At 41.3% G+C, this 25,030-nt stretch overlaps 1 protein-coding gene across 10 annotated transcripts in view; it reads right to left on the minus strand.

The window, feature by feature from the left end:
• Window positions 1–25,030, minus strand: part of LOC119916055 (calcium-activated potassium channel subunit alpha-1) — a 105,809-nt gene that overhangs the window by 77,017 nt on the left and 3,762 nt on the right. For all 10 annotated transcript variants that reach the window (XM_038735916.1, XM_038735924.1, XM_038735917.1 and 7 more), the window contains exon 2: window positions 12,440–12,583. In XM_038735916.1, coding sequence (XP_038591844.1) covers window positions 12,440–12,583 — 144 coding nt within the window. The remainder of the gene's footprint in view (window positions 1–12,439; window positions 12,584–25,030) is intronic.

A 25,030-nucleotide genomic window follows, 5' to 3' on the forward strand; every position in this document is an offset into this window, starting at 1 on the left:
CATGATCTTCTGCTACATAGACCCCAAGTCTATGTAAAAAAATACATCCATTGTTGCAGTCTAGAGCAGAGACCATGAACATGGACTCTCTAGCGAAGTGTATTATCAGTATGAAGGTGCTTATAAGAGCAGACCTGAGTGATAGATTTATTGTTGATAACCACGAGCCTAAGATCGCCCACTCCCCCAGGGTCAAACACCATCTCCTCAGTCTTCTTCACATTCAACAAAAAGTGGTTAGTGTCACACGTTTGCAACTTTGCTGGGTATGATTGCTTAGAAAAGAAAAATACCATCTTAAAATAAAAGGATTAACACCCATCTATTCCAATTTCTGTATCAACATGTGCGACTGCATCGTATTAACAGCTAATAGTGTACATAAGCCTTGGGGTCTTCCAGGTGTTTGATGCTATTAATAGCATCATCTGTGCCGCGCTCCTGCTTGTAAGCAAACTGAAAGGGGTCTAATAATACATAACTTTTTCCTAAGCAACAACACTGTTATCCTCTCAAAACATTCCATGATGTCAGGGCAACAGGCCTAAAGTCATCAAGACTTTTTTTAGGGACAGGTGTAATATTTTTTCTAGAGGGTGGGAATGCTGTGCAAATCAGATTTTTTGAAGATGGGGCCCCATGCTGATGTCTGCTCCTCTGCACATGTTTGTAGGAGAAATGCACAGATGCCATCTGGCCCTGTGGCCTTATTAGTACAAGTGTCTAAATAGTGACTGGACCTTAGAAGGGACAATCATCAACCTTGCATCCTGGTCAGTAGCAGAGATCATCTCTAAGTCATGGATTTAAAAGCTCAAGTAAAACTCCTTTAATTAATTTACTTTTTGTAAGTCATCAGAAGTGCAAAGACATTTTTAACTGGGGTCATATTAGGGATCGACAGTTTTTGTATTTCATTGCATTCTGCATTGTATTTCAATACATCCCTTCTCCTAGCTTCCCGAAGCATGTGGTTAGGCTCCTTCTGAACAATTTTCAGTTGTGGGGATTTGGCTCTACTCACATAAGCGTTGTTCAAATTGCTGTAAGATTAGTCTATAATTTCCTCCTCCTGTGTCTCGCATTTAGCGTATTGTTGAAAACGGGGAATTGACAGTTCAAGTTTGCAATGATTGGAGTCCCCTAGAATGAAAATCGGGGCCTCGATGTTGTGTAATAATTGTTGGTGAACACATTCCGTGATTTGAGAAGCTGCACTTTCAGCATTGCCCAAAGAGTAGTTACAGGGATCTTAAATGTCGGGAATGCAAACAGTCTTGCATTGTCTGCGCCATTTATCATTGATAAACACACAGATGCCCCCAATGTTGCCTTTCCTGTCTTTGCCGTTTCAATCCTGTCCGAACGAATGAGAGAAAAAGCCTTGAGATCTCACAAAGAGCGGGAATATCCTGGGGGAGCCACATCTCAGGAAGCACCATATTAGATGAGTAATGTTATTCATAACAGGCGCTAGCATTGATCCAAAGATCATCCTTTTTCTTATTTAGTGACCTCACATTGCCTGTTGCCTGTCCGTTGGAGACTGTCGGATTCCTCTCCTTCCCCTTCCTCGAAGGAGTCTCCTCGGGGCCAGGATAAAAAGTGCCAGTTAAAGTTTTGCAAGGGTTATCATTGTGCCAACATACACAGCCATAGTTTATCTATAAAAAATGTGTGGTTTTAAACCAAGAAACGTTAAAAACAAATATAAAACTACAGCACAGGATAGGAGTCCGGGCTGCAGCAGCAACTGCACCTGGTGAGATGAGCTGTATACATAAAGAACATGTAATACACAATAACAGATTTTCTAAGGCACAGGAAAGTTCCTGGTGCAGCAGTTGCTGGTATTCATAGTTTTCACGTGATGTCACATTCCAAAGAAAACGCTCCTTTGGGAGGGCAAAAAGGACGTTATTTTCCGCTGCTTGCCAACCTAAGCAAGAAATACACTTTGAGTTTGTTACTTTTTGTGTTGCCAAAATGCTGGATAGTTGTTGTGCTTTCGGATTTACTAATTGAGGAGGAGACACGCCCGGGCTGTGTTAGGTGAGGGATTCCCCAGAAGGTAAAAATAAACATTACCGCAGTTGAGCGGCGGTAGGGACCTGGCGTTTTTTAACGGCAGAAATGCGGCACCGGATGCTGTAATGTTGTATGGATTGGATATGCCCAACACTTGCAGTTTGTGTACACACACACACACACAGATGACGTTACGATTATTAGCACCATTGTAGCAAACATTGTACGGTGTTGAAAACAGCGGGTCAAAAATAACCGGTGAACTTTCCCAACAGCTGCTGTCCAAATTACAGTATGTGGCAACTTGATGCACATTGATTTATGACTTAATATAAATAATACCTTCTCTGAATGTGACACAAGTCCAACATGGCTGCAATTGTGAGATATCTGAAAAATAAAATCACATATTTTTCTTTGTGCATGTAAAAAAAAAAACACAAAAAACCAACATAGAATCAAAAGGAACATCAGCCACATTCCTTTTTTAGTGCTGTGAAAGCCAGAGATGAAACTGGCTGTTGTTGTCAGCAATACGAAGTGTACTCCTGAGACTTGAGGTTTGCCTGGGGACGAACCTGCAGGGTCTCTATAGCCACTCACAGTTCCTGATTCACTCAGTAAGCCAACATCAACACACCAAGCTCTAATCTGTGCTGCTCAGTGAACTTCAGAGCACACAGTGTGGAGTAAAGGGCTCCTGCAGGTTTCTATTGGGAATCCAAAAATGAAGGGAAAAATAAAGAAAATCCATTTTGAACATGTAAGAAGAAAACAACAGACTGACGAATAGAGGTTTGTGAGAGCATGATTAGATTTTTTTTTTTTAAATGTACCATTTGCAAAGCCATGCTCATCAGCCAGGTGTAATGAGTACAGAACACGCCTGCTGTGCTGATAAAACTGCTAGTTATTTCCTAAAAACAACATTTCCATGCACATGACAACGGCAGCAGGGGAAAGGTAGAAAAGTAAAGTAAAGCCATGAAAGTAGTGAGTCACAGAGTTCTGCTGAGGAGGCCTGACTAATGGTGTAGGTATAACGGGGGGCTAAAGGGAACCATTTCAGGGAGACACTCAGACCACCTTCAAACTGTTTACACAACATTGTGAAATTGGTGGTGCATTTGTATGATTGGATGAAAAATTCAAGACACCGACCCAAGTATGTTTGGAGTCTCTTGTTAAAATATTTCTTCCTCTTTCCACTGACAAAAAAGCTAACCCAGCATGTACTCTAAGGCTACATCCACACTTCTATTTTTTTGATTTAAAAAAGGATCTACATCCACACCAGTGTTTTAGTTGAGTATCAAAACAGATCTCCGTCTATATTAAAATGACTGAAAACACCCATCTAGTGGCCATTCATATAAACAGTTCATGCACATGCCAGTGTAAACAGGAAAGGATTGTTTAACCTGTAGTTGCAGAAGATTCGACAAAAGAAGAAAGCATTACTACAGAAGAATAAAGTCAAACTCACATGATCAATACGATATAAATAAAAAAATCGCATTGTGTGTGAAACCAGCATTAGTCTCAGGTGCAAACATAGCAAAAGGTCTGCATTTTAAAACAAAAATGTAACTTAGTGTGGATATAGCCTAGGTCCATCTGACTTTTACAGGCAAAGCCACTAACTGAGTAACAATAAATCATTAATGTAAGGCAGTTGCTTGATATTTGGCTTCTAACCCTTAGCCATATTGCACAGATATTTAAAAAAATAATGAAGGTTAAAGCACTTCCAGAAACAGGATCCTCCCCTAAACCCTTGGCAGCTACACACGAGTGCTCAAGTTTGTGTGTCACGTTGTATAGGATGCACTGTAACTACCCGTGGCCTGAAACCTGATCCTCTGTTTGTTTGACATCATGCTCTCTATAGTGAGTGATCTATGAGCGCTGACGATGTCCTCTCTCAGCCATGAAAACAACGCTGCTATACTTGAACATTTTGGGTCAAGAATGTCGGAATGTCACACTCTGTCGTGCTGTTTGCGCAACTTGAAAAATCTATTTGGGATTCTCTTTGCTTTTTATATCTCTTTCATGTAACAGGGTTGATCCATAAATCTACTCTCATTAGACCTCATTAGAGATGTCCTGCTCCTTTATAAATAAGAGATTTAACCTGATTCTACTACAGTTTGCGCCATTATTCAGCTATTAAAATACCCACAATCAAAACATGCAGCGTAGAACCCTAAATCCCACAGTGGCTAAGCCATTATTTAAGCCATCCTGGAAGCAGCCCAACCACTCTCACAGTGAGGCGTAAAGAGCTTAGGACAGAAGGGGATGTGTCTCGCCCCCAGCCTCTCACTGTCTGTCTCAGTTGAAATATGAAGTTGTAATTTGCTTGCTTCTTGCAAAACAACAGCAGAACAAAGCTGACAAAAAAAATTAAAGAAGTGCTTTGTCTAAAAAGAAAAACTTCTGATGTCTATCGGTGTGCAAAAGAGGAGTTTGATTGGAGTACAAGCGATGACTCACCTCTCTGGCAGCTCTTCAGAGAGGAGGGGTTCTCACTGAGAGAGAGAGAGAGAAACTCTGCCCTGCACTAACAATGGAAATTGAAATTCCTATCATGTGTTAAAATCTAAAATCATGTTCAGCATCTGGGAAGCTGGACATACTGTAACTGTAACAGCTGCACATATTTTTGAGGGTCAGGGGATGCAGGATGCATGAGGTGTGAACTCAGCAGCAGGAACATCTACACTACAGGCCATGTTGGAGAATAGTTCTGATATATCAATGCATAGGATCTGATTCATATTTTGCAATTTGGTTGCAATTCAGCGGCCACAATGTGAACTTTCAAAGTTATGACCTTTCGTGTGACCAGTTGGAAACAACATCTATTAACCTCCAAATCCTGTCTAAGTGGCCATGTTAATTAATTAAACTGAACTTGCCAAAGGAAAGTCTGTTTGATGTAAAGCGTTGGAAGCTAGAAAAATCAAGAGTAACCTCATTAACACCTCCTTTATGTCTGCCTTTCCTGTGAGAGCAAAGGGAAGACTGTGATGAGTTTTAAAGACTATGTGAGTTCTAATACAGCAGCAGCTGCCAGGTCATTGTGTGGCTGATGATTGTTAATGAAATCTGGAGAGCCCAATTCGTGATGGTTGAGAATTTCTTATCATAATACTGCTCATGAATGCTATTGTAAACCTCTTCTCCACATTTTCGCCTGCACTCTGAACATGATGCTACTCCACAAAACTAATTATACTCCACCGATTGTTTGTGCCAAATGAGATGCTGCTGAAAATGCGGCCCACCAAACATAGGAAAGTTCCAAATTAGAAATGCCTTCTCTCCCCCTGGGGGGATGGTAATTATCACACCTGATACTTGCTGGTGTCCAAAGCTAATGGTGTGATTGCTGCAAGAATTTGGCCGCACGACTAGTGCAGAGAGTTAACGATCAAGCAACTCTCAATCTGTAGACTCTGCAGGCACAGATGGCCACAGGTCAAGACAACCGCAAATAAATGTGTCAAAGCAACACTCAGATTTGTCTGTGTGCTGCACTGAGGGCAAATGTTAATGATGTTATAAATCTAGACGGACTCCAGACAGCATCCAAAGCAAGCCAGTAAAGGAGACAGCCTTGTCCTTTGCATTAAAATGAAGAAATCTATATGCATTTAGCAAAAATACTACATGCATACTATATACAGCAGGCTCATCATTTTTGTTTACCACCAGTTTCTAACAAAAAAAACTAGGATTTTTTGAAAGGAACAGATTGATTTAAACCAATTAGCAGAAGGCAAAAGGTATGTTTCCTGCTGCAAGAAAACACTGACCCACCCTCCCCCATTTACAGCTCAGAAAATGTTCAGAATAAGTGAAGAAAAAAATGGTTAGAAAAATGCAAATTAGCTTCTGATTATGTAGGGTCTATCTCTAAATAAGTTAAAACAAGAGTCTACAACCATGCTGGTAGCTTTGTGAGGCTGAACTTTGAGCTACATGCTAATGTCAGCAAATTAACATTTGCTCACAATGACAATGCTAACATGCTGCTGTTTAGGAGGTAAAATGTTTAGCATCTTAGTTTAGTGTGTTAGCATGCTAACATTTTCCACTTGGCACCAATGTAACTAGTTTTGCAGGTTTATGGTCCAAAGTATTAAAAAATGTAAGGTTTCGACTTATTAAAGGCACAAGATGAAAAGTGAAGGAATCATAAAAGTCATTAGGATGCATCCAGGCCAACATTGCCATCCTTTTAGAGTCATGCGGTTAGAGTGGTTAAAACAAGAACTGGTTAAACTAAAGAATCTTTGCACAGTAAATGGTATTTTAAAATTTTTATGTTCTTCAAAACAAACACTGATAAGTTGCTGGAGTTTTTTTTCTCAAAAGCCCTGGGAAAAAAAATTAGAAAACATTTTCCTTTTCCTCTTTTACTTAATTGTTCTTGATTTTAGTGCACTGACCTGCTTTTTTCCCTTCTTGTTTCAAGATACAGAGTTTAATTCTAATGAAATATTCTTACTGCACTTGCAGATTTTCACTCTGCTTCAGAAAATAAAGTTTATAAAGGCTAAACTGTGGACAGAAATTACTTAATAAGATGTTCTTTATTTTGATGAAGGGACCACAAAGTACCTTCAGTCTCACATTGCATTGTTTCCTCCTGGAAGGCGCTGACAAAACAGGCCTGGCAGCTGCTGTCACCCGAAAATAGCGGCAGACTTAGAGGCGGGCAAAGAGCCGAATGATGCTGCCACATTGTTCACTCTGTTGCACTGGGCGCGGTGAAAGTCACATACTATCCCCTTGGCACCAGAGTCCACAGGTGGCAAACAGCCTCCTATCACTGCCACAAGGCCACAGGCATGTTCTTAGAATATCTGTTACATATAACACTGAGATCCTAATGTGAAGCCAAGAGTCAACTGGGAATGTCAAGAAAAGGGCACACACAATAAAAGCTGTCCGAGTCCTTTTACGCAGAGCCGAACACTGCGGAAAATGTGTGATAATAAAGCAGCGCTAAGCTGAATTCTCAGTCATGTAAAGGATAAGTGCCTCCATCACTTCCAAATGGACATTTCTGCTGCTGCAGTGCCATTGTCGAAGAGAGCAAGTCCCCACAAAAGCGTTTACTCTTTCTCTCTCTTCCCCTGTTTTCACCCTCATCAGACAAAAAGCTTTTCCATGTAGTGGTACAATTGCTCACCGAGCCTCTATGAGGAGGAGGAGGTGAATTTGACCGCCTGATGAAAATGCCCTTCTGGGCCACCTATAATTTCGTTCAGAGCTCCTTTTCTGCCCCTGTGGCTGCTCCCGGACAACATCGAATCTAGACGACAGCAGTCAAGACAGAAGATAGGACTTCCTCCACACATTGATCCTGGTAATCCTAGACAACTCTGAATCTGCAGCACTTTTTGTTTGACAGCTAGAGATGATCAGCTAGATGTGACTTTGCAGACAGGGTGAAGGAGTCATCTTTTGCAGACTGTTTAACCTGTAAAGTTTCGGGATAAGGGTTCAAAAACTTGCTGTCATAGCCTCCTCCTTGCTGTATCCCTAATCTTTCTCCAAGTGTGTGTTTATGCAGTCTCGACACAATGAATTGTGCAAATTGGGATGCACACATTCCCCGAAGGCATTAATGGTGTATTCAGCGGTTCGCGCAAAAAGTGAAAGAAGTAGTAGTGTGAAGAATGAAAATAGAAACTTTTGAGAGGCAAGTTCAAACCCAGCCTACTTTCTCCTTTTACCTGGCCACTCACTGTGTAAAATTTGATTACTTGATGTTCTAGAAAGTAAAAAAATGTGTTGGTTGCAACTGTTACAGATGCTGTTTGATTATCCAACAATACTGTAGACATTCTGCACCACAAATTGCATCCCTTCTTCTCAGCATCATAACCCAGTCATAGCAACAGGCACAGATGTCACACTTAAATTTGAAATCAGTAGACCTTACACTGCAAGTTATCGCAGTTTCTCAGATGTCCATACAGGGTAAACATCTACAAATCTGCTTGGAAATCACACTACAAAAGCCATTTTATAACTTCAGATCTTGCCTTATGATCATCATATTTAGACATTTTCTGTTTTTTGTTCTTTGTACATCCATGATTAAAATGCAAACAGGAACTGCTAGCAGCTGCATGACTTTCAACTGTGCAGCTTTGCCATGACATAAATTGTCATATATAATTGTTGAAACCAATACTGAATTAAAAGGTGAAGCCCACATCTAACTGGCAACATTATATTTCATGTTTACATCACCAAAGGCTTGATGGGAGACGTAGTGCCAAAAACTCAAATACATATTAATCCCAAATGAAAATATGAAAAAACAAATCCCACAAAATTGTTGTTTTGTTCGATTTACATTACCAATACATTTTTTGACAGAGGAATGCCCATCAATATGGTTCTTATATTTCTGGAACACTGACACTCACCTACATCCATTCAGATACAAATATTTGTCTGTCAATGTATAGGCAAATAAACAAACAAGTCATTTGAAATTACATACATCTTTTTTTCATGAAAACAGTCCCTGAACATGTCACCACTCAAAGGCCAAATGATGAAATGACACCATTTCTAAGTAGCCTAACTTATCCTGACAATGACAGCACATGGCATGCCCAGCTAAGACATGTAGTGACTATGTCAGAATCCTTTAAATAAAAGAGTTAAAACTGAGCAACAGCCTAGAGATAACCAACAAAGTCTGACTTTAACATCACTGCCTCTGTTCAACCTGTTACTGCAATTGGGGTTAGGGGGCAAAGACTACAAAGTGAATAGTGCCAGAGGGCAGCTCAGTGCTTCCATTAATAGAAAACCTTTCTCTGGCCAGAATAATAGCTTTGTGACAGCCCCCCCCCGTGGACCTCTAGAACTGAGTGCACGTGGGCTAAATGTCACTCAGCAGGGTTCCATCATATAAGCGAAATCACATTTTCCCAGAGAATACACTAACCTCAGACCTGCTCCATCACATACACCCCATCTTACAATTTCTTGACAATTACATTCTCGAGGGGAGTGCGACTGAACAGGAAATAGATGCATGACATTAGAAGACCCGCTGGGTTCTTGGCACAGGTACAAGCTGCAGCCACATGGTTCAACCCCCAAATTGCGAGTTTTGTTTGTTTTGACGCGGGCAAACAGTAACGTGATGACATTCTTGATGAATAGGGAGGGTGGTCCCGTATGATGCAAAAGTGACTGGGGGGAGGGGAAATGCAATAATGCATAAACTGACAGATGGGATCCTTCTGTGTCCCCACTCTGGGGGACACCATGTATTTACATACAGCATGCTGCTGATCTGAAATGAGAGAATAAACACAAGGTTCTCGTCTTTTCTGTTCTATTTGAATGCATGAAGAGTTGAGCACCAATCTCTAGCCGATAAACCTTTGCAGACTGAAAGGTCATCAGGAAGTGTCCTCCTTGCTAATCAAATAGCCCCGAAGGCGAGGTTTGATCTTTTACAATCTGCCGAGATGCGAGATCAGCCGGGCAAATGAACATTGAGCCTCTGGGCCTTCCACAGGGCAGCCTGCACCCGTTTGTCACTCAACATTCACAGTTTGAATAAAAAGGTCAGTGTGGAGCAAGAATCTCTGTGTAACATGTCACATTTGGTTTAAATGTGTCATGCTGCCATTGTAGATGTTAATTTTGCACATTTTTGTTTGAAATACCAGATTATAGGTAGTGGGAGAAATTGTAACATGAAAAAATATAACCCTCCAACTACAGTAAGAAGCTATCTGATGGTCAGATTAAAGGCTTGTACTGTGTACTTCTTAACCTTTGCCGCATATCTTACCCTGTGTTTATAGAGCTATTTTATTTTATTTTGTGGTTTGTACACTTTGTGTCCTTGCTTATATGTTGTATGTTTGCATCTTTTTTTCTTTTTTCCCTTTTCAAAACTACTATTTTGAACAGAAAAAAAAGCTAGTAATTAAAATTAAAAATTAAATAAAAGTCTGTAGAGACTTCAATCAATGTCTGTCTGACTCACCCATAAACCTACATCAAAATGCAAAATACTGCAGGCATCCTGCAGCTTGGCCTCCTTTTTGCATAATCCATGTCTCAGTTGTCTTTAAGGGTTTAAGATTTATTCTCTTCTTGACTCCTTTCACATCTACACTTCATAATTTAAGCAGGTTTAATTGGTAAAATTAATTAGAGGACATGCATTTCACTTAAATTCACGTGCACAAAGTATACATAATAAGTGTAATTTCTACTCCCTGGGTTGCGGAGAAAGTTAACAGCTGATCGATTCACCCGCTGCTGGCTGGTTATTAATGAAGGCTGCATTACAAAAGTAATAATACAGTTGCAGAATATTTCAAGAGCAAATAGGCTGCCTGCAAGAGCTACATTTTTAAAGAGAACAACGTGGGTGAAGATGTGGGAACAGCAGCTCACCCCTACTCAACAAACACTCACTGATAGATGCATAAAATAAAAAACAAACATGATACCTTTCATTTAAGCCATCCCATGCACTTACTCCCTTGTAAAATTCCCTCTCAGATGGCCTGGAAATAGGCTTTAAAGTGCCCCCTAAACAGGCTGACATAGAAAACACACATCTGCCGTGTTTAGGTAAGCTGCAGTTGCCATGGTTACAGACGAGCACTCGCTAAACAGTTGTGTGTCAAGCCATCATTGAGACAGGGCACTTGAGCTGCGCGCACACACACACACACACACACACACACACACACACACATTGTTGAGGGGAGCAATGGTGGTTCAGAGTGAAACACATGAAAACACAGGATGGCAGTCGAGCTGATGTCACACTTATGTTAGCAATATGTTGCTGTCACCATTAACCGTCGCCAGCGTCTGTGCTTAGGATGAACTAATAGAAGATGCCGTGGGGACAACCTGAGTTCAGCTTGAGTCATCAGAGCTTCGTATGACATTTGGAGGAAGATGAAGAAAATGCGCTGTATTTAGCCCCCCAAAACAGGGTTTCATGCAGTCCCTGGTATTAATCACCTCCTTGCAGAAGCTTACGGCTACGCACATCTTCTCAAAACAACAACAAATGTGTCACTTTACTGGGTTTAAATGACAACATCCATCAAAATCAGAAACATTTTGCACATTTTATGACTAATGCACTTGACATGAAGTGTTTTAAGGAAATCATTTTTGTCAGATTTACAATAATTTCCTTTCTTGTTATCCTCACAACATGGTCAGTAGCTTTTTTTTTTTCCTTATAGTTTTTGTCCCACAAACATGAACTAAGTGGTTTGTTAATATTTCACATCAAACCATAATGCCTGAGTGTGGCTGCCCACCCAGCATTCTTGATTAACAACCTCCACACACTGAGCCAACTGGAAATGCTGCACCACATTTAGGGGGGTGGGTGAAAGTGGGATAAGCCCCGAGCACTGCGGCAAGCCTTGGCATGGTGCTCCCACTCACGCCATTTCATTTGATCACTCCCTCAGTCTTACTCTTGCATTGCCAAGCACATATGACCAAAATCATCAAAAGCTCTTATAAAAAAGCTCTATACAAAAAAGTATAGCAGAATACAGAACCTGTCTTTGTTGACACCCTCCCACCAGGTGCGGCAGGGTACTCATCCTTCAATTAATCTTGCTGCACAAGATGATAACATGGTGGTAAAAAGGCATGTGTTTCTGGTTCATTCCTATGTTCCAGAGATTTATATGGCACTTAATGTGAACATTACAAAGGGTGCTATTTTCCTCAGTTCTATGGTTAGGGTTAGGGGGTTAGGGAACATAGGACCCTGGGAACATAGATACGCTCCTCTGTCAGACACACCAGGCGCCATGGCAACCACTTCAGCTGACCATATGCAATTGATAAACTGTACATGTCCCTCCCTCCCTCCATCCTTCTGGATCTGTTTCCCTCTGCTGTCTGAGGGCATTATGGGGTGTATGACCTTAATACACTCTTTAAATATATCCTCTTTGTTGCCCTGGCTTTGTTTTGATGTATCTGCCTTCCTGTCTGAGAGATTTGCTACCAAGATATGGACTTCAAAACAGTATATTTATGCATCAGACAAGCAGAAATAAATTCAAGGAACATCCAAGCATGAACGATTTGTGGCTTGTCAGACGTAAGCTCCACCTCAGCAAGGTTTCTGGCCTGTCCCTGTAATAACAAAGATTTTTTGCGAGGCCCCCCTCACAGAAAGATATACTATGATATACAACGGCAGTGCCTAGCTGTCACAAGGAAGTCTGGGAGTGATCATGATCGGATGTCACGCTTCATCTCTTGATGTCTTAGCCGACAGGCTGCTACATGTAGGTTAAAGTAGCATGAGACGACGATCACAGATTAAACGAAGGATGATGACTGAGTGTGAACTCACCAGGACTCTTCCTGTCAGTGTCTGAGCGGATATCATGACTCCAGCCCAGTCTTTGACCGAGGTCATCCAGCCCACCTCGCTGGCCGCCGGGTCATCCTTGTCAGTGCGCTTGATGCCATCACCTGTGGTGAGCCGATGGACTGTCTGAAAGAAACATGTATGCAGAAGGTAGTAAGGTAGAAACTCAATTGATCAGGGTTTAACAGTAAATGATTCATTTAGAAACTCACATTCAGAATTTTAACATTGTCATTGATAGCCACGACACAATACAGCCTACTCACAGACATCACACAACAGCTATTTTACTGTTCTGGCGGATAGTACAGGAAAAGACAGCAGTTCCACTGAAGAGAAAAGTTTACATTTTACTACTCCTACTTTTTCTATTTGTATCCAGCTAGCTGCTATCCAACTAGTGTCTAGGCTGCAGCACATAGACCAATAAAGAGGGAGTCAAGTCAAGTAAATTTTTATATATACAATTATCACAAATTGACTATGAAGTTAGTGTTTCTGTGGTGTGATGTGGTGTGATGTGGGGTGGGTGTGTGTGTGTCTATCATTAGCTGTGACTAACAGAACAGAAACATAAATTAGCAAAGTAAAAAGTAGCTGCTAACAGTAACGCTAACATTTGTGGGATTCCCATTGTTTTGAATCATCCTTCCCAAATGCACAAAAAACAGCTTTTTCACTCAGTATTATAACACATGTGTAATACTGTTGTGCACATCAGAAAGGCAATGCCAAGATTCAGCGCTAACTTTAGAATCACTACCACAGTTCCTTGTTTAGCAGTAGCAAGTACCTGCTGCATCGACTTGGTGGAGATAGCATAAATTAGAATGGCCACTACTGGTTGTTTTAAATAATCTTTAGATCTATAAATATACTCATATTTAACATTACATATACAATATTGATGGCAATTTCCCTTTAACCTGCATTACCATAATTTATTTATTTTGTGGAGACCAAAAAAGAAGTAAAAGGAGATCGCATACATTGTACATTTGTCGAGTGGCCACAACATGACAAGTAGGACTACTTAGGCGCTGAGCAACAAACTGTAAACAAACAACAATGATATTACTTTATGGCAAACATGTTAGCGGACGTGGACCAAGATTAGCATTTATTGGAAGTCATTATGTGACCACTCGACAAATGTAAAATGTATGCGATCTCCTTTTACTTCTGTTTTGGTTTCCAATAACTCTCGAGAAAATTGTCTATACCAGACATTTAGAAAGTACCACCTACGTTTTTTGATTGACAGCTATGCAACACATTATGAACAACAGCTACCAAAAATCACCACTCCAAAAACATAAATGCATAATTGTTTATTTAGGGACCACGCACAAGGCCTCCAAAATAAACCCACACACATGCATGCACACTTGCATACAGTAAACATAGAGAGTGAGAGGAGCAAAGAGACTCCAGGAGTGTATCCATGGCAGCCACTGAGCTCCTGGTGTTTCTGCTCCACTGAGTGGGCTGCCTGCCTGCCTGACTGTCTGCGGGGACAGGCATGATTCACAGAGCAGGAAATCAAGACAGGATGCATAGGTTAGCCATGCTCCCTGATGAAACACCCCACAGCCTCAAGGCTAACACGACTCGGACTCTTTACCCTGTGACATCCAACTCCTCCTCTACCTTAATGGTGTCACACAACACTCTCTCTGAGGCCTTTCTCCAACAGCTCTTCTCATCATGTGGGATTAGTTGATGCAGTTTACATAGTTAGAAGGGGGGAATCTACGCTGTACAGTTAATATGATTTACATTAACTTGTGTGATAACATGCACACTATTATGTCAGTCTTTTTTGTTGTGGTGTCAACGCCAAAGATCTCAGCATGCCACATTCTCCAGATGCAAAATGGGCTATGTCACCAGGATAGGCCAACCAGCTTCAAAGAACTCCTGGCATGCAACCATGCAACATGTGTTGTGCTTCCACTCCACCATAAATCTTTGTAAAGCCGGGGGGGGGGGGGGGCAGCACCACTTAAGTAAGGGAATAAACAAATGAGTGTCTGTAACATACATACAATTGGGTGTACATTTGTGATTAGATAACAAGGGCATCTGCTTGCCAACAGTCTAGTTCAGAAAGAAGGATGGTAAATTAACTGAAATCCTTTACTTAAGTTAAAGAACAAGACAGGCGATATGCTATATTTTTGTCAATGGCAACAGATCCCTTGAAAAGACAAAGATCAGCAGCGCATTAATGCGGATATCAATACTTTTCGACTTCCCCAGCTTTCAGTGTCAAGCCCATTGGTTCCTAATGAAGACGTAAATATGCACAAACGGCTCACATATAGCTTCACTTAAAAAAAAAAGTGAATAATTTCCTAAAACTGCTGGGCATTGTAGTGTTTTGCAAATGTTACATCAAGAAGGAGCAAATGGTGTATTTGTTGGAGACAACTTTGAGCCACGGATTTGGTGTGCTAGTGAGTATTTATGGAAGCAGGACGGTGTATATGGGATCAACTTAAAATAAAACTACAGTGAATCATGATGAAGGGAACATGTCGTTTAGTGCAACGGTGTTTATAGAGAATTAGTCTACTGATATTTTGGTTCAGTTTGGTTTGGTTTAGTTTGGATAACTTATTCTTCTTAGAGCCCCACTGTTGTCCATTTACATTACATTTATTCATTTAGTCCTGTTTTATCTGGACGACCTGCTGCTGCTGGCGCCGCCCTGGGACAAAGCGGTGGTGCAGACAGCCCAGCTAGTCGCACACCTGTCTTACCTGGGCTTTACGGTGAACTGGAAGAAGAATGCTCCTCTCCCCTCCCAGAGACTCACCTACCTGGGCGTGGTACTGGACTCCTCTTTCCGGAGAGCGCGGCTCTCTCAGGAGAGGATGGATGCTCTGGTGGAGCTGCTCCGCCGTGTTGTCCCTCAAGCAACGGTGGCAGCTCTGTCGGTCATAAGGCTTCTGGGCCTCATGTTGGCAGCTCACGTGGTGGTCCCCCTGGGCCTTCTCCATATGAGGAGGCTGCCGCTCTGGTTCATCCTCCTGCGTGTCGACCCGGTGAGACAGAGGCCCCTGATCTGGGCTACTGGCGGGTCCCCCTTTCTCTTCGATCGGGGTTCCCCTGGGCAGGATCACGTCCCATATCTCGGTCTGTGGTCATGTGCGGTCTGTGGTAGAGCCGCAGGCCTCTCCACATAAACGCACTGGAGCTCCTCACAATGTGGAAGGTGATCTTACATTCTCCCCTCTGCTGCGAGACCAGCACGTGCTCCGCACCGACTACAGGGCTGCGGTGGCCTACATAAACTGCCAGGGAGGGGTGCGCTCGGCGCAGCTGGTTGGTCTGGCCAGGCGGCTGCTCCTGTGGGCGCACACTCACCTGCTCTCCATCAGAGTAGAATACATCCCTAGCGTGCTGTACAGAGGGGTGGACATGTCGAGGGGGGGCCCTTGGCCAGACGAGTGGCACCTCCATCCTGATCTGGTGACCAGATCTGGTTCAAGGTTCGGCAGGACAGAGGCAGATCTGTTTGCCAACAAGGACAACGTCCCCTGTCTCCAGCGGTTGCTGGCGGGGCAACCATGGAAACTCCCTTGGCGGGGGGACGCTATCTCTCAAGCGAGGGGGTGCGATCAGGAGTTACCCGCTCTGCTGAGAGGCGACGCCTGGAGGGCTAAGCTGTCTCCCGGGAGGTGGTTTGCACCATCCAGGGGTCGAGGGCCGCCTCCACTCAATCCTCTTACTCCTCTGGTCGGCTTTCCATCGCTGGTGTCTGGACCAGGGGACGGACCCGGTCGCCTGTCCGCTGCCGGCGGTGCTTTCGTTCCTCCAGTTGCTCATGGACCGGGGGGCTGGCGTTCAGTACAGTTAAAACCTACACTGCCGCCATTTCGTCCTGTCACGAGGGCTTCGGGGACAGGACTGTGTTCTCCCACCCCCTTGTGAAGCGTTTCCTTAGGGGGGTGCGGAGGCACAGGCCAGTGACGTGGCCTGTTGCCCCACAGTGGGATTTGCTGCTGTTTACGCGCCTTAACCCAAGCCTAATTCCTTTCGGATAAGGTTGCCTTGCTCCTGGCTCTGACATTGGCCAAGAGGGTCAGCGATCTGGCTGCCCTCGCTGTGGCTCCGTCATGTGTCAAGATTTAGGGCGACGGCAGCTTGGCTGTTCTGCGCCCTAACCCGGCGTTCATGCCTAAAAGCATTACGAACTCCTTTCGGTCGCAGGTCATCACCCTCTCGGGTTCTTTTCCTCCCCCCCATGGGTCGGTGGAGGACGCCACGTCCCACCTCCTCTGCCCGGTGCGAGCACTGTCCTGTTATGTGGCGCGCACGCCGCCTGGCGCACGGGGGCCCCCCCAACCAGTTTCCCGACTTACGCATGGGTCGGTCCTCGGCCTCCCATGCAGCGCCATCGGTGCTCGCGCGCATGCCGACACCAATGTTGCAGTCAGAAGGCGACTGGGTGGCTCATTATGGCTCTGGGCAGGTGGCTCGCGTTGAGGCGTTGACTCATCCTGCTTCGCCTCTAACCCAATAGTGATAGCCTTAGAGGGCGAAGCCTATACGAAATAGAACAAGAGTTACGTACTGTAACCCGGATTCTATGAGTATAGGCGCAGCCCTAAGTTGAAGGCCTCACTGGACCTTGGTTCTCAGTGCTGAAGAAAAGGCATTTGGGAGCTGATGGCTGGGTCTCACCGTTGGATATATACAAGGTACGGACGTAGGAGAGGCCCACGCTGTGGGTGGGCGTAGACTAAAATTCTCAGTGCCGCGCAGGCGCGCAAAAGGGGTAAACCAATAGCAAAAGCCTTCGAGGGCTGCGCCTATACTCATAGAATCCGGGTTACAGTACGTAACCCCGGTTAGTTTCGTTTTCCCCCGGCATGAGCACCTCCTCGTCTCATCCAGTTCTGTGTCTGTCAGATGGTCGAGGGGATACTTCCAGCGAATCACTAATGTAATGCAGTATAGGGCATGTAGTACAATATTATGAATTCTCTTTAAATAGGCTAATGACGTTAGTCTCGTAAAATTACAACTTTTTTTTTTCTTTACTTGTCAGAGAACACAGATAGGCTATGAGGGAGAGATTCTGAATGTGCAGAAAGTTTTGAACATGAGCAGATAAGTTACAGCGTTTCCCAAGTGTTAATTTATTTGTGGCGGCACGCCGCAATATCAACGCTGACACCACATATTGATTTTATTGATTGAAATCGTAGTTGATTGCAGAGCACGGAAGCGTATTCGCGCAACACATACTCTCGCTCGTCCCTGTCTCTCTCTCTCTCCCTCATGAACACCGCTGCACAAATCAGTCCAACACAACCCTGTCAAAGAATGCCTGAGAGACATTATATTCTATTATATATTTTGAATTGTCACCTACCACCTGAATTTCCACCATAAATTGGTGCAGAAAAGGCAGAAATTCGAGCAGAAATCTTCACCACAATGCAGGAAATTAAGTGTTTAATGTTCAAAATCTTCTGGGGGAGGACCCCCATACCCCCCACTTATTAAGTGACCACCCAAGAAAACAGTCTCTGGCTTCACACACAGTTTCTGGGAGAAACATTCACTTACTAGTTAAATATAATTACTTTTCACATGGCTTTTTTGTTACCGGGGAAAATAAATCATATGTTTGTCATTCAATAATGTGTTTTTCCATGTTTATAACAATAGTAATAACAACAACAAAAAATCAACAATATTTAGGGAAAATAGCCAACATCTTTTTGGATGGGGGCAGTTAGGGACCTGGATAATGAATTGTTTTTGAAAAGTGCTCTACAAATAAATATTATTATTATTATTATTATTATAGGGGGCGCTGGCCCAAAAAAGGTTGAGAACTACTGCTTTAGGTGATATGCTCCTTCATTACAATGAGTCAATCCCACATATTTGCTGCTACAAGCAGGACCCTGTGTATTCATCTGAAAATAGTCCCCAAAAAATGCACTACTTACATTGAGTGACGTTTGTTTAAAACTACAATGGTCAGCTGTTTTAGGAAACTACTGAGCTGTTTTAGAAAGTATTTAGAAGACGTCATTAGCCTTGTTGGGAGAAAGGTGCAAACCTTCTTATACAATCAACATTTCTACAGCAGCTTGTGTAAAATTAGTTTCTATTTGACACCTTTTAATGTAAAAATGGTTTCAGCATGGTATTCCATAATAGTGCCCACCTACACGCCACACATTTAAACCATCTCCATTATTATTACTAAAGAGATGGCTACACAAAGAAATTCAATCATGTTCGGAGCCATTAGTCAGAGACAAGCAGATCACCAGCAGGCCATGTTACACTTCGTACAGGCTGACCAGAGCCCAGCAGCACTAACCTGATAACACCACAGTATAATAACATGTCCAGTTCACTTAGAAGCTAATGCAGCCAACAAGATACAGGAACGGAAAAATCTTTCAAACTGAAATTCAGAAATCAGAGGCAACAGGTATCAGCTGTTTCCAGGCAGTGTTTTCCCTTATTTATTTGCACTCAGTGTAGTTTTAATTTTGGTTGAGTGTAGCGTGTTTTGCTATACTAAAGTGTGTAAGCAGCCACTTCTGCAGCAGTTATTTTACACTGCAAACCAAACAAGTGAAACTTCCCAAGGTTACATCATTCATTTTGAAAAAGGAAATCTTATCAGACTGGTCTTCAAACAGAGCCTCTGTGGGAATTTAAGTTAAATCTCACTTTTGAATCCCCTTAAGGAGATCAGGGTGGGTGGCTCAGATTGTGGGTTAGAGACTAAAATGGAAAAGAACATGCTGTGTGCCTTGTCGGTCAGCAGTTAAACTGTTATGGAGCATAAAGCTATAGGCCTTTTGTTTACTGAGGTGAACTGGCAGTAACAACCAACGGTGCTGTGTCTTCCCCATGACAAGATGCGCAGACTGAAAGGTAAAAGGCCAAGGTACAGTGCAAAAAAGAAACTAGTTCGAACTATGAGTCATCTGACAACACAAACAAAAGTTTTTACAGATGTTCCAAACGTTCACACTCTGTAAGTATCCACATACCTTTGGACAGTCTTTCCTCAAAGCATTCATGTGGTTTTGTTTGTAGAGTCAGAAGACGTTGTGTGAAGAATGAAAAAAGAGAGTTTGAGAGAGAAGATCTAACCATGCCTACTTCCTCACCTCCACAAACCCAGTCAGTCACTGCATGCAAAGCTGTTCAACCATCCGCATTATGACCCCTTGGCAGTCCCTACAATACACTGACACCATATGATGAAAATATCATAGAACGGATATAGATGAACCTATTTCACTATATGATATCATAAATAAAAACTAAGGAAAAGTTGGAAAAAATACAAGATTCACATGGATGCGAAATATATTACTTTAGGAATATTATATTGACTTTAGAAATTACATACAAGAATCCAAGTAGTTATAAGCTCGCTGTAAAAAAATAAATAAATAAATCACTGAACCTACCACATCTAATTTGCAGAATGGATCTATTATAATAAGGAAGGAAGGAAGTAAACTAGTGCTAAGGATTTTTTATTTATTTATTAATGTTTCAGTGCTTGCTGATATGCAGTCCTGCTGAATAATATAATGCATTCTCTGCTGGCTTCATGAAATATAGCAGGCAAAATCAATAACAAATTGAATGTTTAGGCTTGTTATATTTATGGCCACAGAATTCAAATTGGTTAAATAAGCCACTTAATGAAATGAGAAACTAAAAACGGCTTAGTGGACACATTTTGTTATTCCCAGATGATGGAGCGAGTGCTTTTCCTTAGATTTCTGGCAGGTGCTATTTGTTTGTCTAAAGGCTGATGGATCTCAGAGTTCTTTTCGGATGTGTGGTTGAGTCTGTAATAAACATTTGTCTGTGTTCAAACATGGTCCTACAAACAAGTCCAGGTAACAGGGCCACATGTTCTTAAGCATCTAAAATGACAGAAGAAAACAATGGTTCTATAGAAAAACGAGGATTGCTGCATCTCTAGATAAAATCCAAGACTAGGTTCACATTTTTATTGATGATTTGGCAAAAAAAAAAAAAATCTGTTGTCTAATCTGGCAATTACTGACATAGTGTAAAAATAACAGAGGATGAACCTTGTCATGATTGTCTTAATTTAAAAGGGACATTCCACTGATTTTACACATAAAGGCCAGTTTACTGGTCATGGAGAGTGCTACTCATCCTTTAAAAACAGTTTTATAGTTTCTTCTGTAGCTCCGGAGCAGAGCTCTAAAGTCAGAGAAAATTACCCTGATGTCATAGTGATGTCATCAGGGTTCTCTTGATTTAGGAATGAGACAAATATTTGGCTAAAACCTGCATCATAAACTGGGGGCACAGAGTTCAAAAGATGAACACTTAACAGGCAGGGTTCTAATGAGAGATGCTATCTAGTTGCATTATGGGAATTGTGTTTTTGAAGATTGACTCATACTAAGGACAAAGAGTGAAGTTATACCAGTCTCTGCTGCTTTGACTTTGAGCGTTTGTTTTTCAATCTGCATAATTCTTGCAACAAGTATGTTCAATATTAAATCCAAAGTCTAGTCAAACCCAGGTCTGGCATGATTGATACTCTTCATATAATTAATTTAGTCCAGATGTGGATGAGGGCTCTGTACATTTAAGGTGTTCTTGTTCAGATCCATTTCTCTTGTTGATAAATATAATTATCTACTTGATAAATATAAGATGCCGGTATCATGTTTGTTTTTATATCTGATCTTGAAGCTGGAGTAGGCAATTTATTTCAGAAGCATTTCTGTTATATTTGTTGAAATTCTTTTACATCCTGAGAGCAATCAATAAATCAAATGTTCTGAAATAAAACTTAAAAAAAAAAAAAAAAAAAAAAAAAGGTATCTGTGGCTGTAACAGGACTGTTATAAGCATGGCCAATCATTCCATTTGTTGAGAATTAAATGATTGGCTGGCCCCTGTCCACCTGCGCACACTCTGCTCGTGCCCTCATTGGGCCTTTCCGAATCTAGACCCTCCCCACTTCCACTCCATCACAGCGTGTACTCTGGTCGAAGTCACCCTCACAGCCAAAACGAGCTCCCTAACCAGCATGGGGTAAAAATACAGAGGGAAAGTTTCAGATGAACTTCCCTCTCTAGCGTTACCGCTGCACTCACTGCTATCACACATTTATCAAACAAACAACAGTTGTATTAAGATTCAGGATTGATGTTGAGGAAAAGTGTATTTTGCAATTACAAAACTGAAACCATTTGTCATTTATCTTATGTATGAGTGTAAATGTACCAAATTATTTTGGTTCAGCTATTAATTTATGAAAGAGACATTAGGCCTCATTTCTTTTATGATAAGATTTAGATATTTTGGAAAAGATTGGACTATATATTGTGAACCAATTTTTCTCATATGGAAAATATTACATTCACAAATTGCCTAAAAACCCCCACAAATACAACATTTAAAAATAGAAATCAAATATTATATTGAAGCATTATATGGTCTAAAGAATAGTAAAGCAATTAAATACAGATTCAATAAAAAAAAAAAAATTGCATTGTCTATCAGACAAGAGACAATATAACCATTAGGCTACATTATTAACCTGTGTATGGTGATATAGAAATGTTAGTGTCACTTCGGAATTTAAAAATCCTACATGTGTATAGGCGTAGTCACACGGAACTCACATTTGAAAGGAGGTTTCTTCATCGTACAGCAAAGGTTGTTACACCCCTTCAACAAGCCAGCATCAATGCTCACTCAGCATTGGAGGGTTTTATAACCCACTACCACTCTGTGCTCATTGATGTGTTTTAGAGGGATGGCTTTGGAGAGAGGCCTGAAGGCAGGGGTGGGTTTTTTTTCAGTTGGATACTTTCAAAATATAGCTGTCTCTTTCTCCAACGTTACCTACCCTAGCTTTGAAATATGTAGTGTTCCTGGCATCCCCAGGTGAAAGCCTTGATCTTATATATGTATGGTGCTCTTTTTCTACATGTCCAATGAAGATCTGAGGACCAAAATGTTATAATTAAAGTAAGTACAAGTAGTGGACAGTGTGCAGGATTCTTTGTTTTCTTTCCAAAGCAATATTTTTATGAAGTGTTCGTCTTTTTGACTATCACTCTATGAAATGGTCCCTGTTTTAATGAATTAAGTGACACAGGCTGTGTTGACGGAAGTGATGGCCATTAAGTAGGCTTAATTGGCATCACGCCGTTATACCCCAGCACTTTAATGACTAAATCTAGAAGTGTACACTGAAAACACATCGGCCATGAGATTTTTTTAATGCCATAAAGGGAGATTACTGATTCAAGATTCATGACATGCCTCTGTCCAATTAATTCTTTAAAAGGGTCATGTGGCAGATTTCATCTTAAGGTCACATGCAGCATTGTGAAGATGGAGAGCTGTATTTTTGAAATTAAAATTTCCAGTTCCTTCTTGCATGAAAACACTGATTAAACTATAATAATAAAGTGTATTATACGTACTTACTTCAGTAGTTTTAGCTACACATCAAGAGGGTTAAACGATCTTCCAATGGGCTTTATTTTAATGAAGTTAAATTAGACGGGATACATTTTTAACAGCAGCAGACACTAGAAAAGTACATGTAGTCATTATACACATTCAAGCAGCACATCTCCTTTTTGTCACTTTGATCAATGGTCTGTGCCTCCAAATTTAGGTTTCACTATCTCGACTAAATCTAGTCCTCCTGACACCAGAGGTCATTGATCAGCACTGTTAGCCTATTCTCAGGATCCACCATGATCATTTCTCAAAGGGCGAGTACATTAAACTAGAATAGAACATGTGGCTTGTGACACAATTCCTGCAAAATTGGATACATTATTTAAAAATATATTCATATAAATCACATTAATAATAAATCAAGACATTCTCAGAGGAGGGAAAAGTTCCTGAAATATCCAAGTCTCATAGCTGATCTATAACTCCATGAGCTGTGTGAAGAAAGACTGTATCACATACAGAACTTGGCCCCATGTCCAAATAAATCAACGAATCACTGAATGAATGAACACAATAATTTGGTTCGTATCTACATGAATATAAACATCCAGGAGCAACTAAGCTTCCAGTTAGCTGCTACATTCAGCTCAGGTGTGAGGAATGTAATGTGGAATTTAAAATTGGATATTTGAATTAGTTGAGATGTTTATACAACAGAGAAACAGTGAAAATCAGCTAGAGAGATCTGTGAAAATGAACTATCTGCACAAGCCAGTAGAGTAACTTCTTTTTACGACCAGTAATTATGTGGGATTTCATTACAAAAATATTAAAACAACTACATACATACATAAACTGTCTTGCATCATTATTAAGTACATCTTTTGTCTTCTTGACTGACAAAAAGCAGCGACTCTGGCACCATCGAGATGTTTAACATTTGTGTAAATCTGAGACCTATGGGATTCCAGATGGTACAATGACAGCCAAGCTGCAGCACGCTGTTTATATTATGTAATGTGAGTAGCTAATACTTGCCTAACCAATTACACTGCCAATTAAAATACATTACAATGAATTTATGTCCTTCCTTTACAAAAGAAGACTAGCAAATGAAAATTGACTACACTATTGTAAAAGGACTGAGGGTCTAAGCGTTAAATAAATGATGGTGCTTCCTCTAAGTTCATATTGATGTACAACATGTCATGCGTTCACGTGCTCCCAACTAGAGAAAATGAAATGGACACTGAATTTCAATTGTATTTTTTCAGTTTGTGTTTCAGAAACATTGTATAAAAGTTTTACTTGTTGGCATTGGGTATATGTGTGTGCTCAGATGTGTCTGTGTGCAACAGAGAGACAACAACAAAGTGCCACGCAGCTATTCCAACTTTCTGACTCGTAATTACCACCATTCGATCGTGAGCACTCGTCTCATAATTACAATATTTCAGACGGCACTTAAAAGCACCATGAGAGTGACTTTCCATCTGACTCGTTCTACCTCTAACCTACAAACATACAACCAAATACATAACGTGGATAAACTGAATAATGAATAAATACAAATAAATCAATTTAGATTATAGATGAAAATAATGTTTACTGTGTTCACCATCTTAGTTTAACAAGCTAACATTTGCTAATGATCACTAAACACAGTACAGGTACAGTACAGCTGGGGCTGATAGGAATGTCAGTTTTGCAGATATTTAGCCATAAACCAATGTATTGGACACAAATGTTGAACTGATAATGGCCCTTTATGAAAAAGTGAGAGAATCACCAAAGTCTCCAACGCAACAGACCTTTAATATCTAGCAAATATCACGGTAATCCACCCAATAGTTTAGAACAAAGTGGATGACACTGAACCACGCTGCTAGAGTGGCTAATAATATGGCGTGGAGAGGGGCCTCTTTCAATACCTCCGATACACAACACTTTGGCCGATACCACATCTACATTGTGAACAGCATGTTGGATTATGTGGTGTCTCAAAGTTCCAAAAGATCGCCTGAACACAAAGTGAACAAACTCTAAAACACATTGCCTCAAAGAAACATGCTCACTGTGAGTCTGAAAAAGGACTCGGAAGCT

This window comes from Micropterus salmoides, unplaced genomic scaffold (genome assembly GCF_014851395.1).
Source record: "Micropterus salmoides isolate LMB-PRFRI ecotype aquatic unplaced genomic scaffold, ASM1485139v1 Ms_hic_scaffold_21, whole genome shotgun sequence".
Classification (NCBI taxonomy): domain Eukaryota; kingdom Metazoa; phylum Chordata; class Actinopteri; order Centrarchiformes; family Centrarchidae; genus Micropterus; species Micropterus salmoides.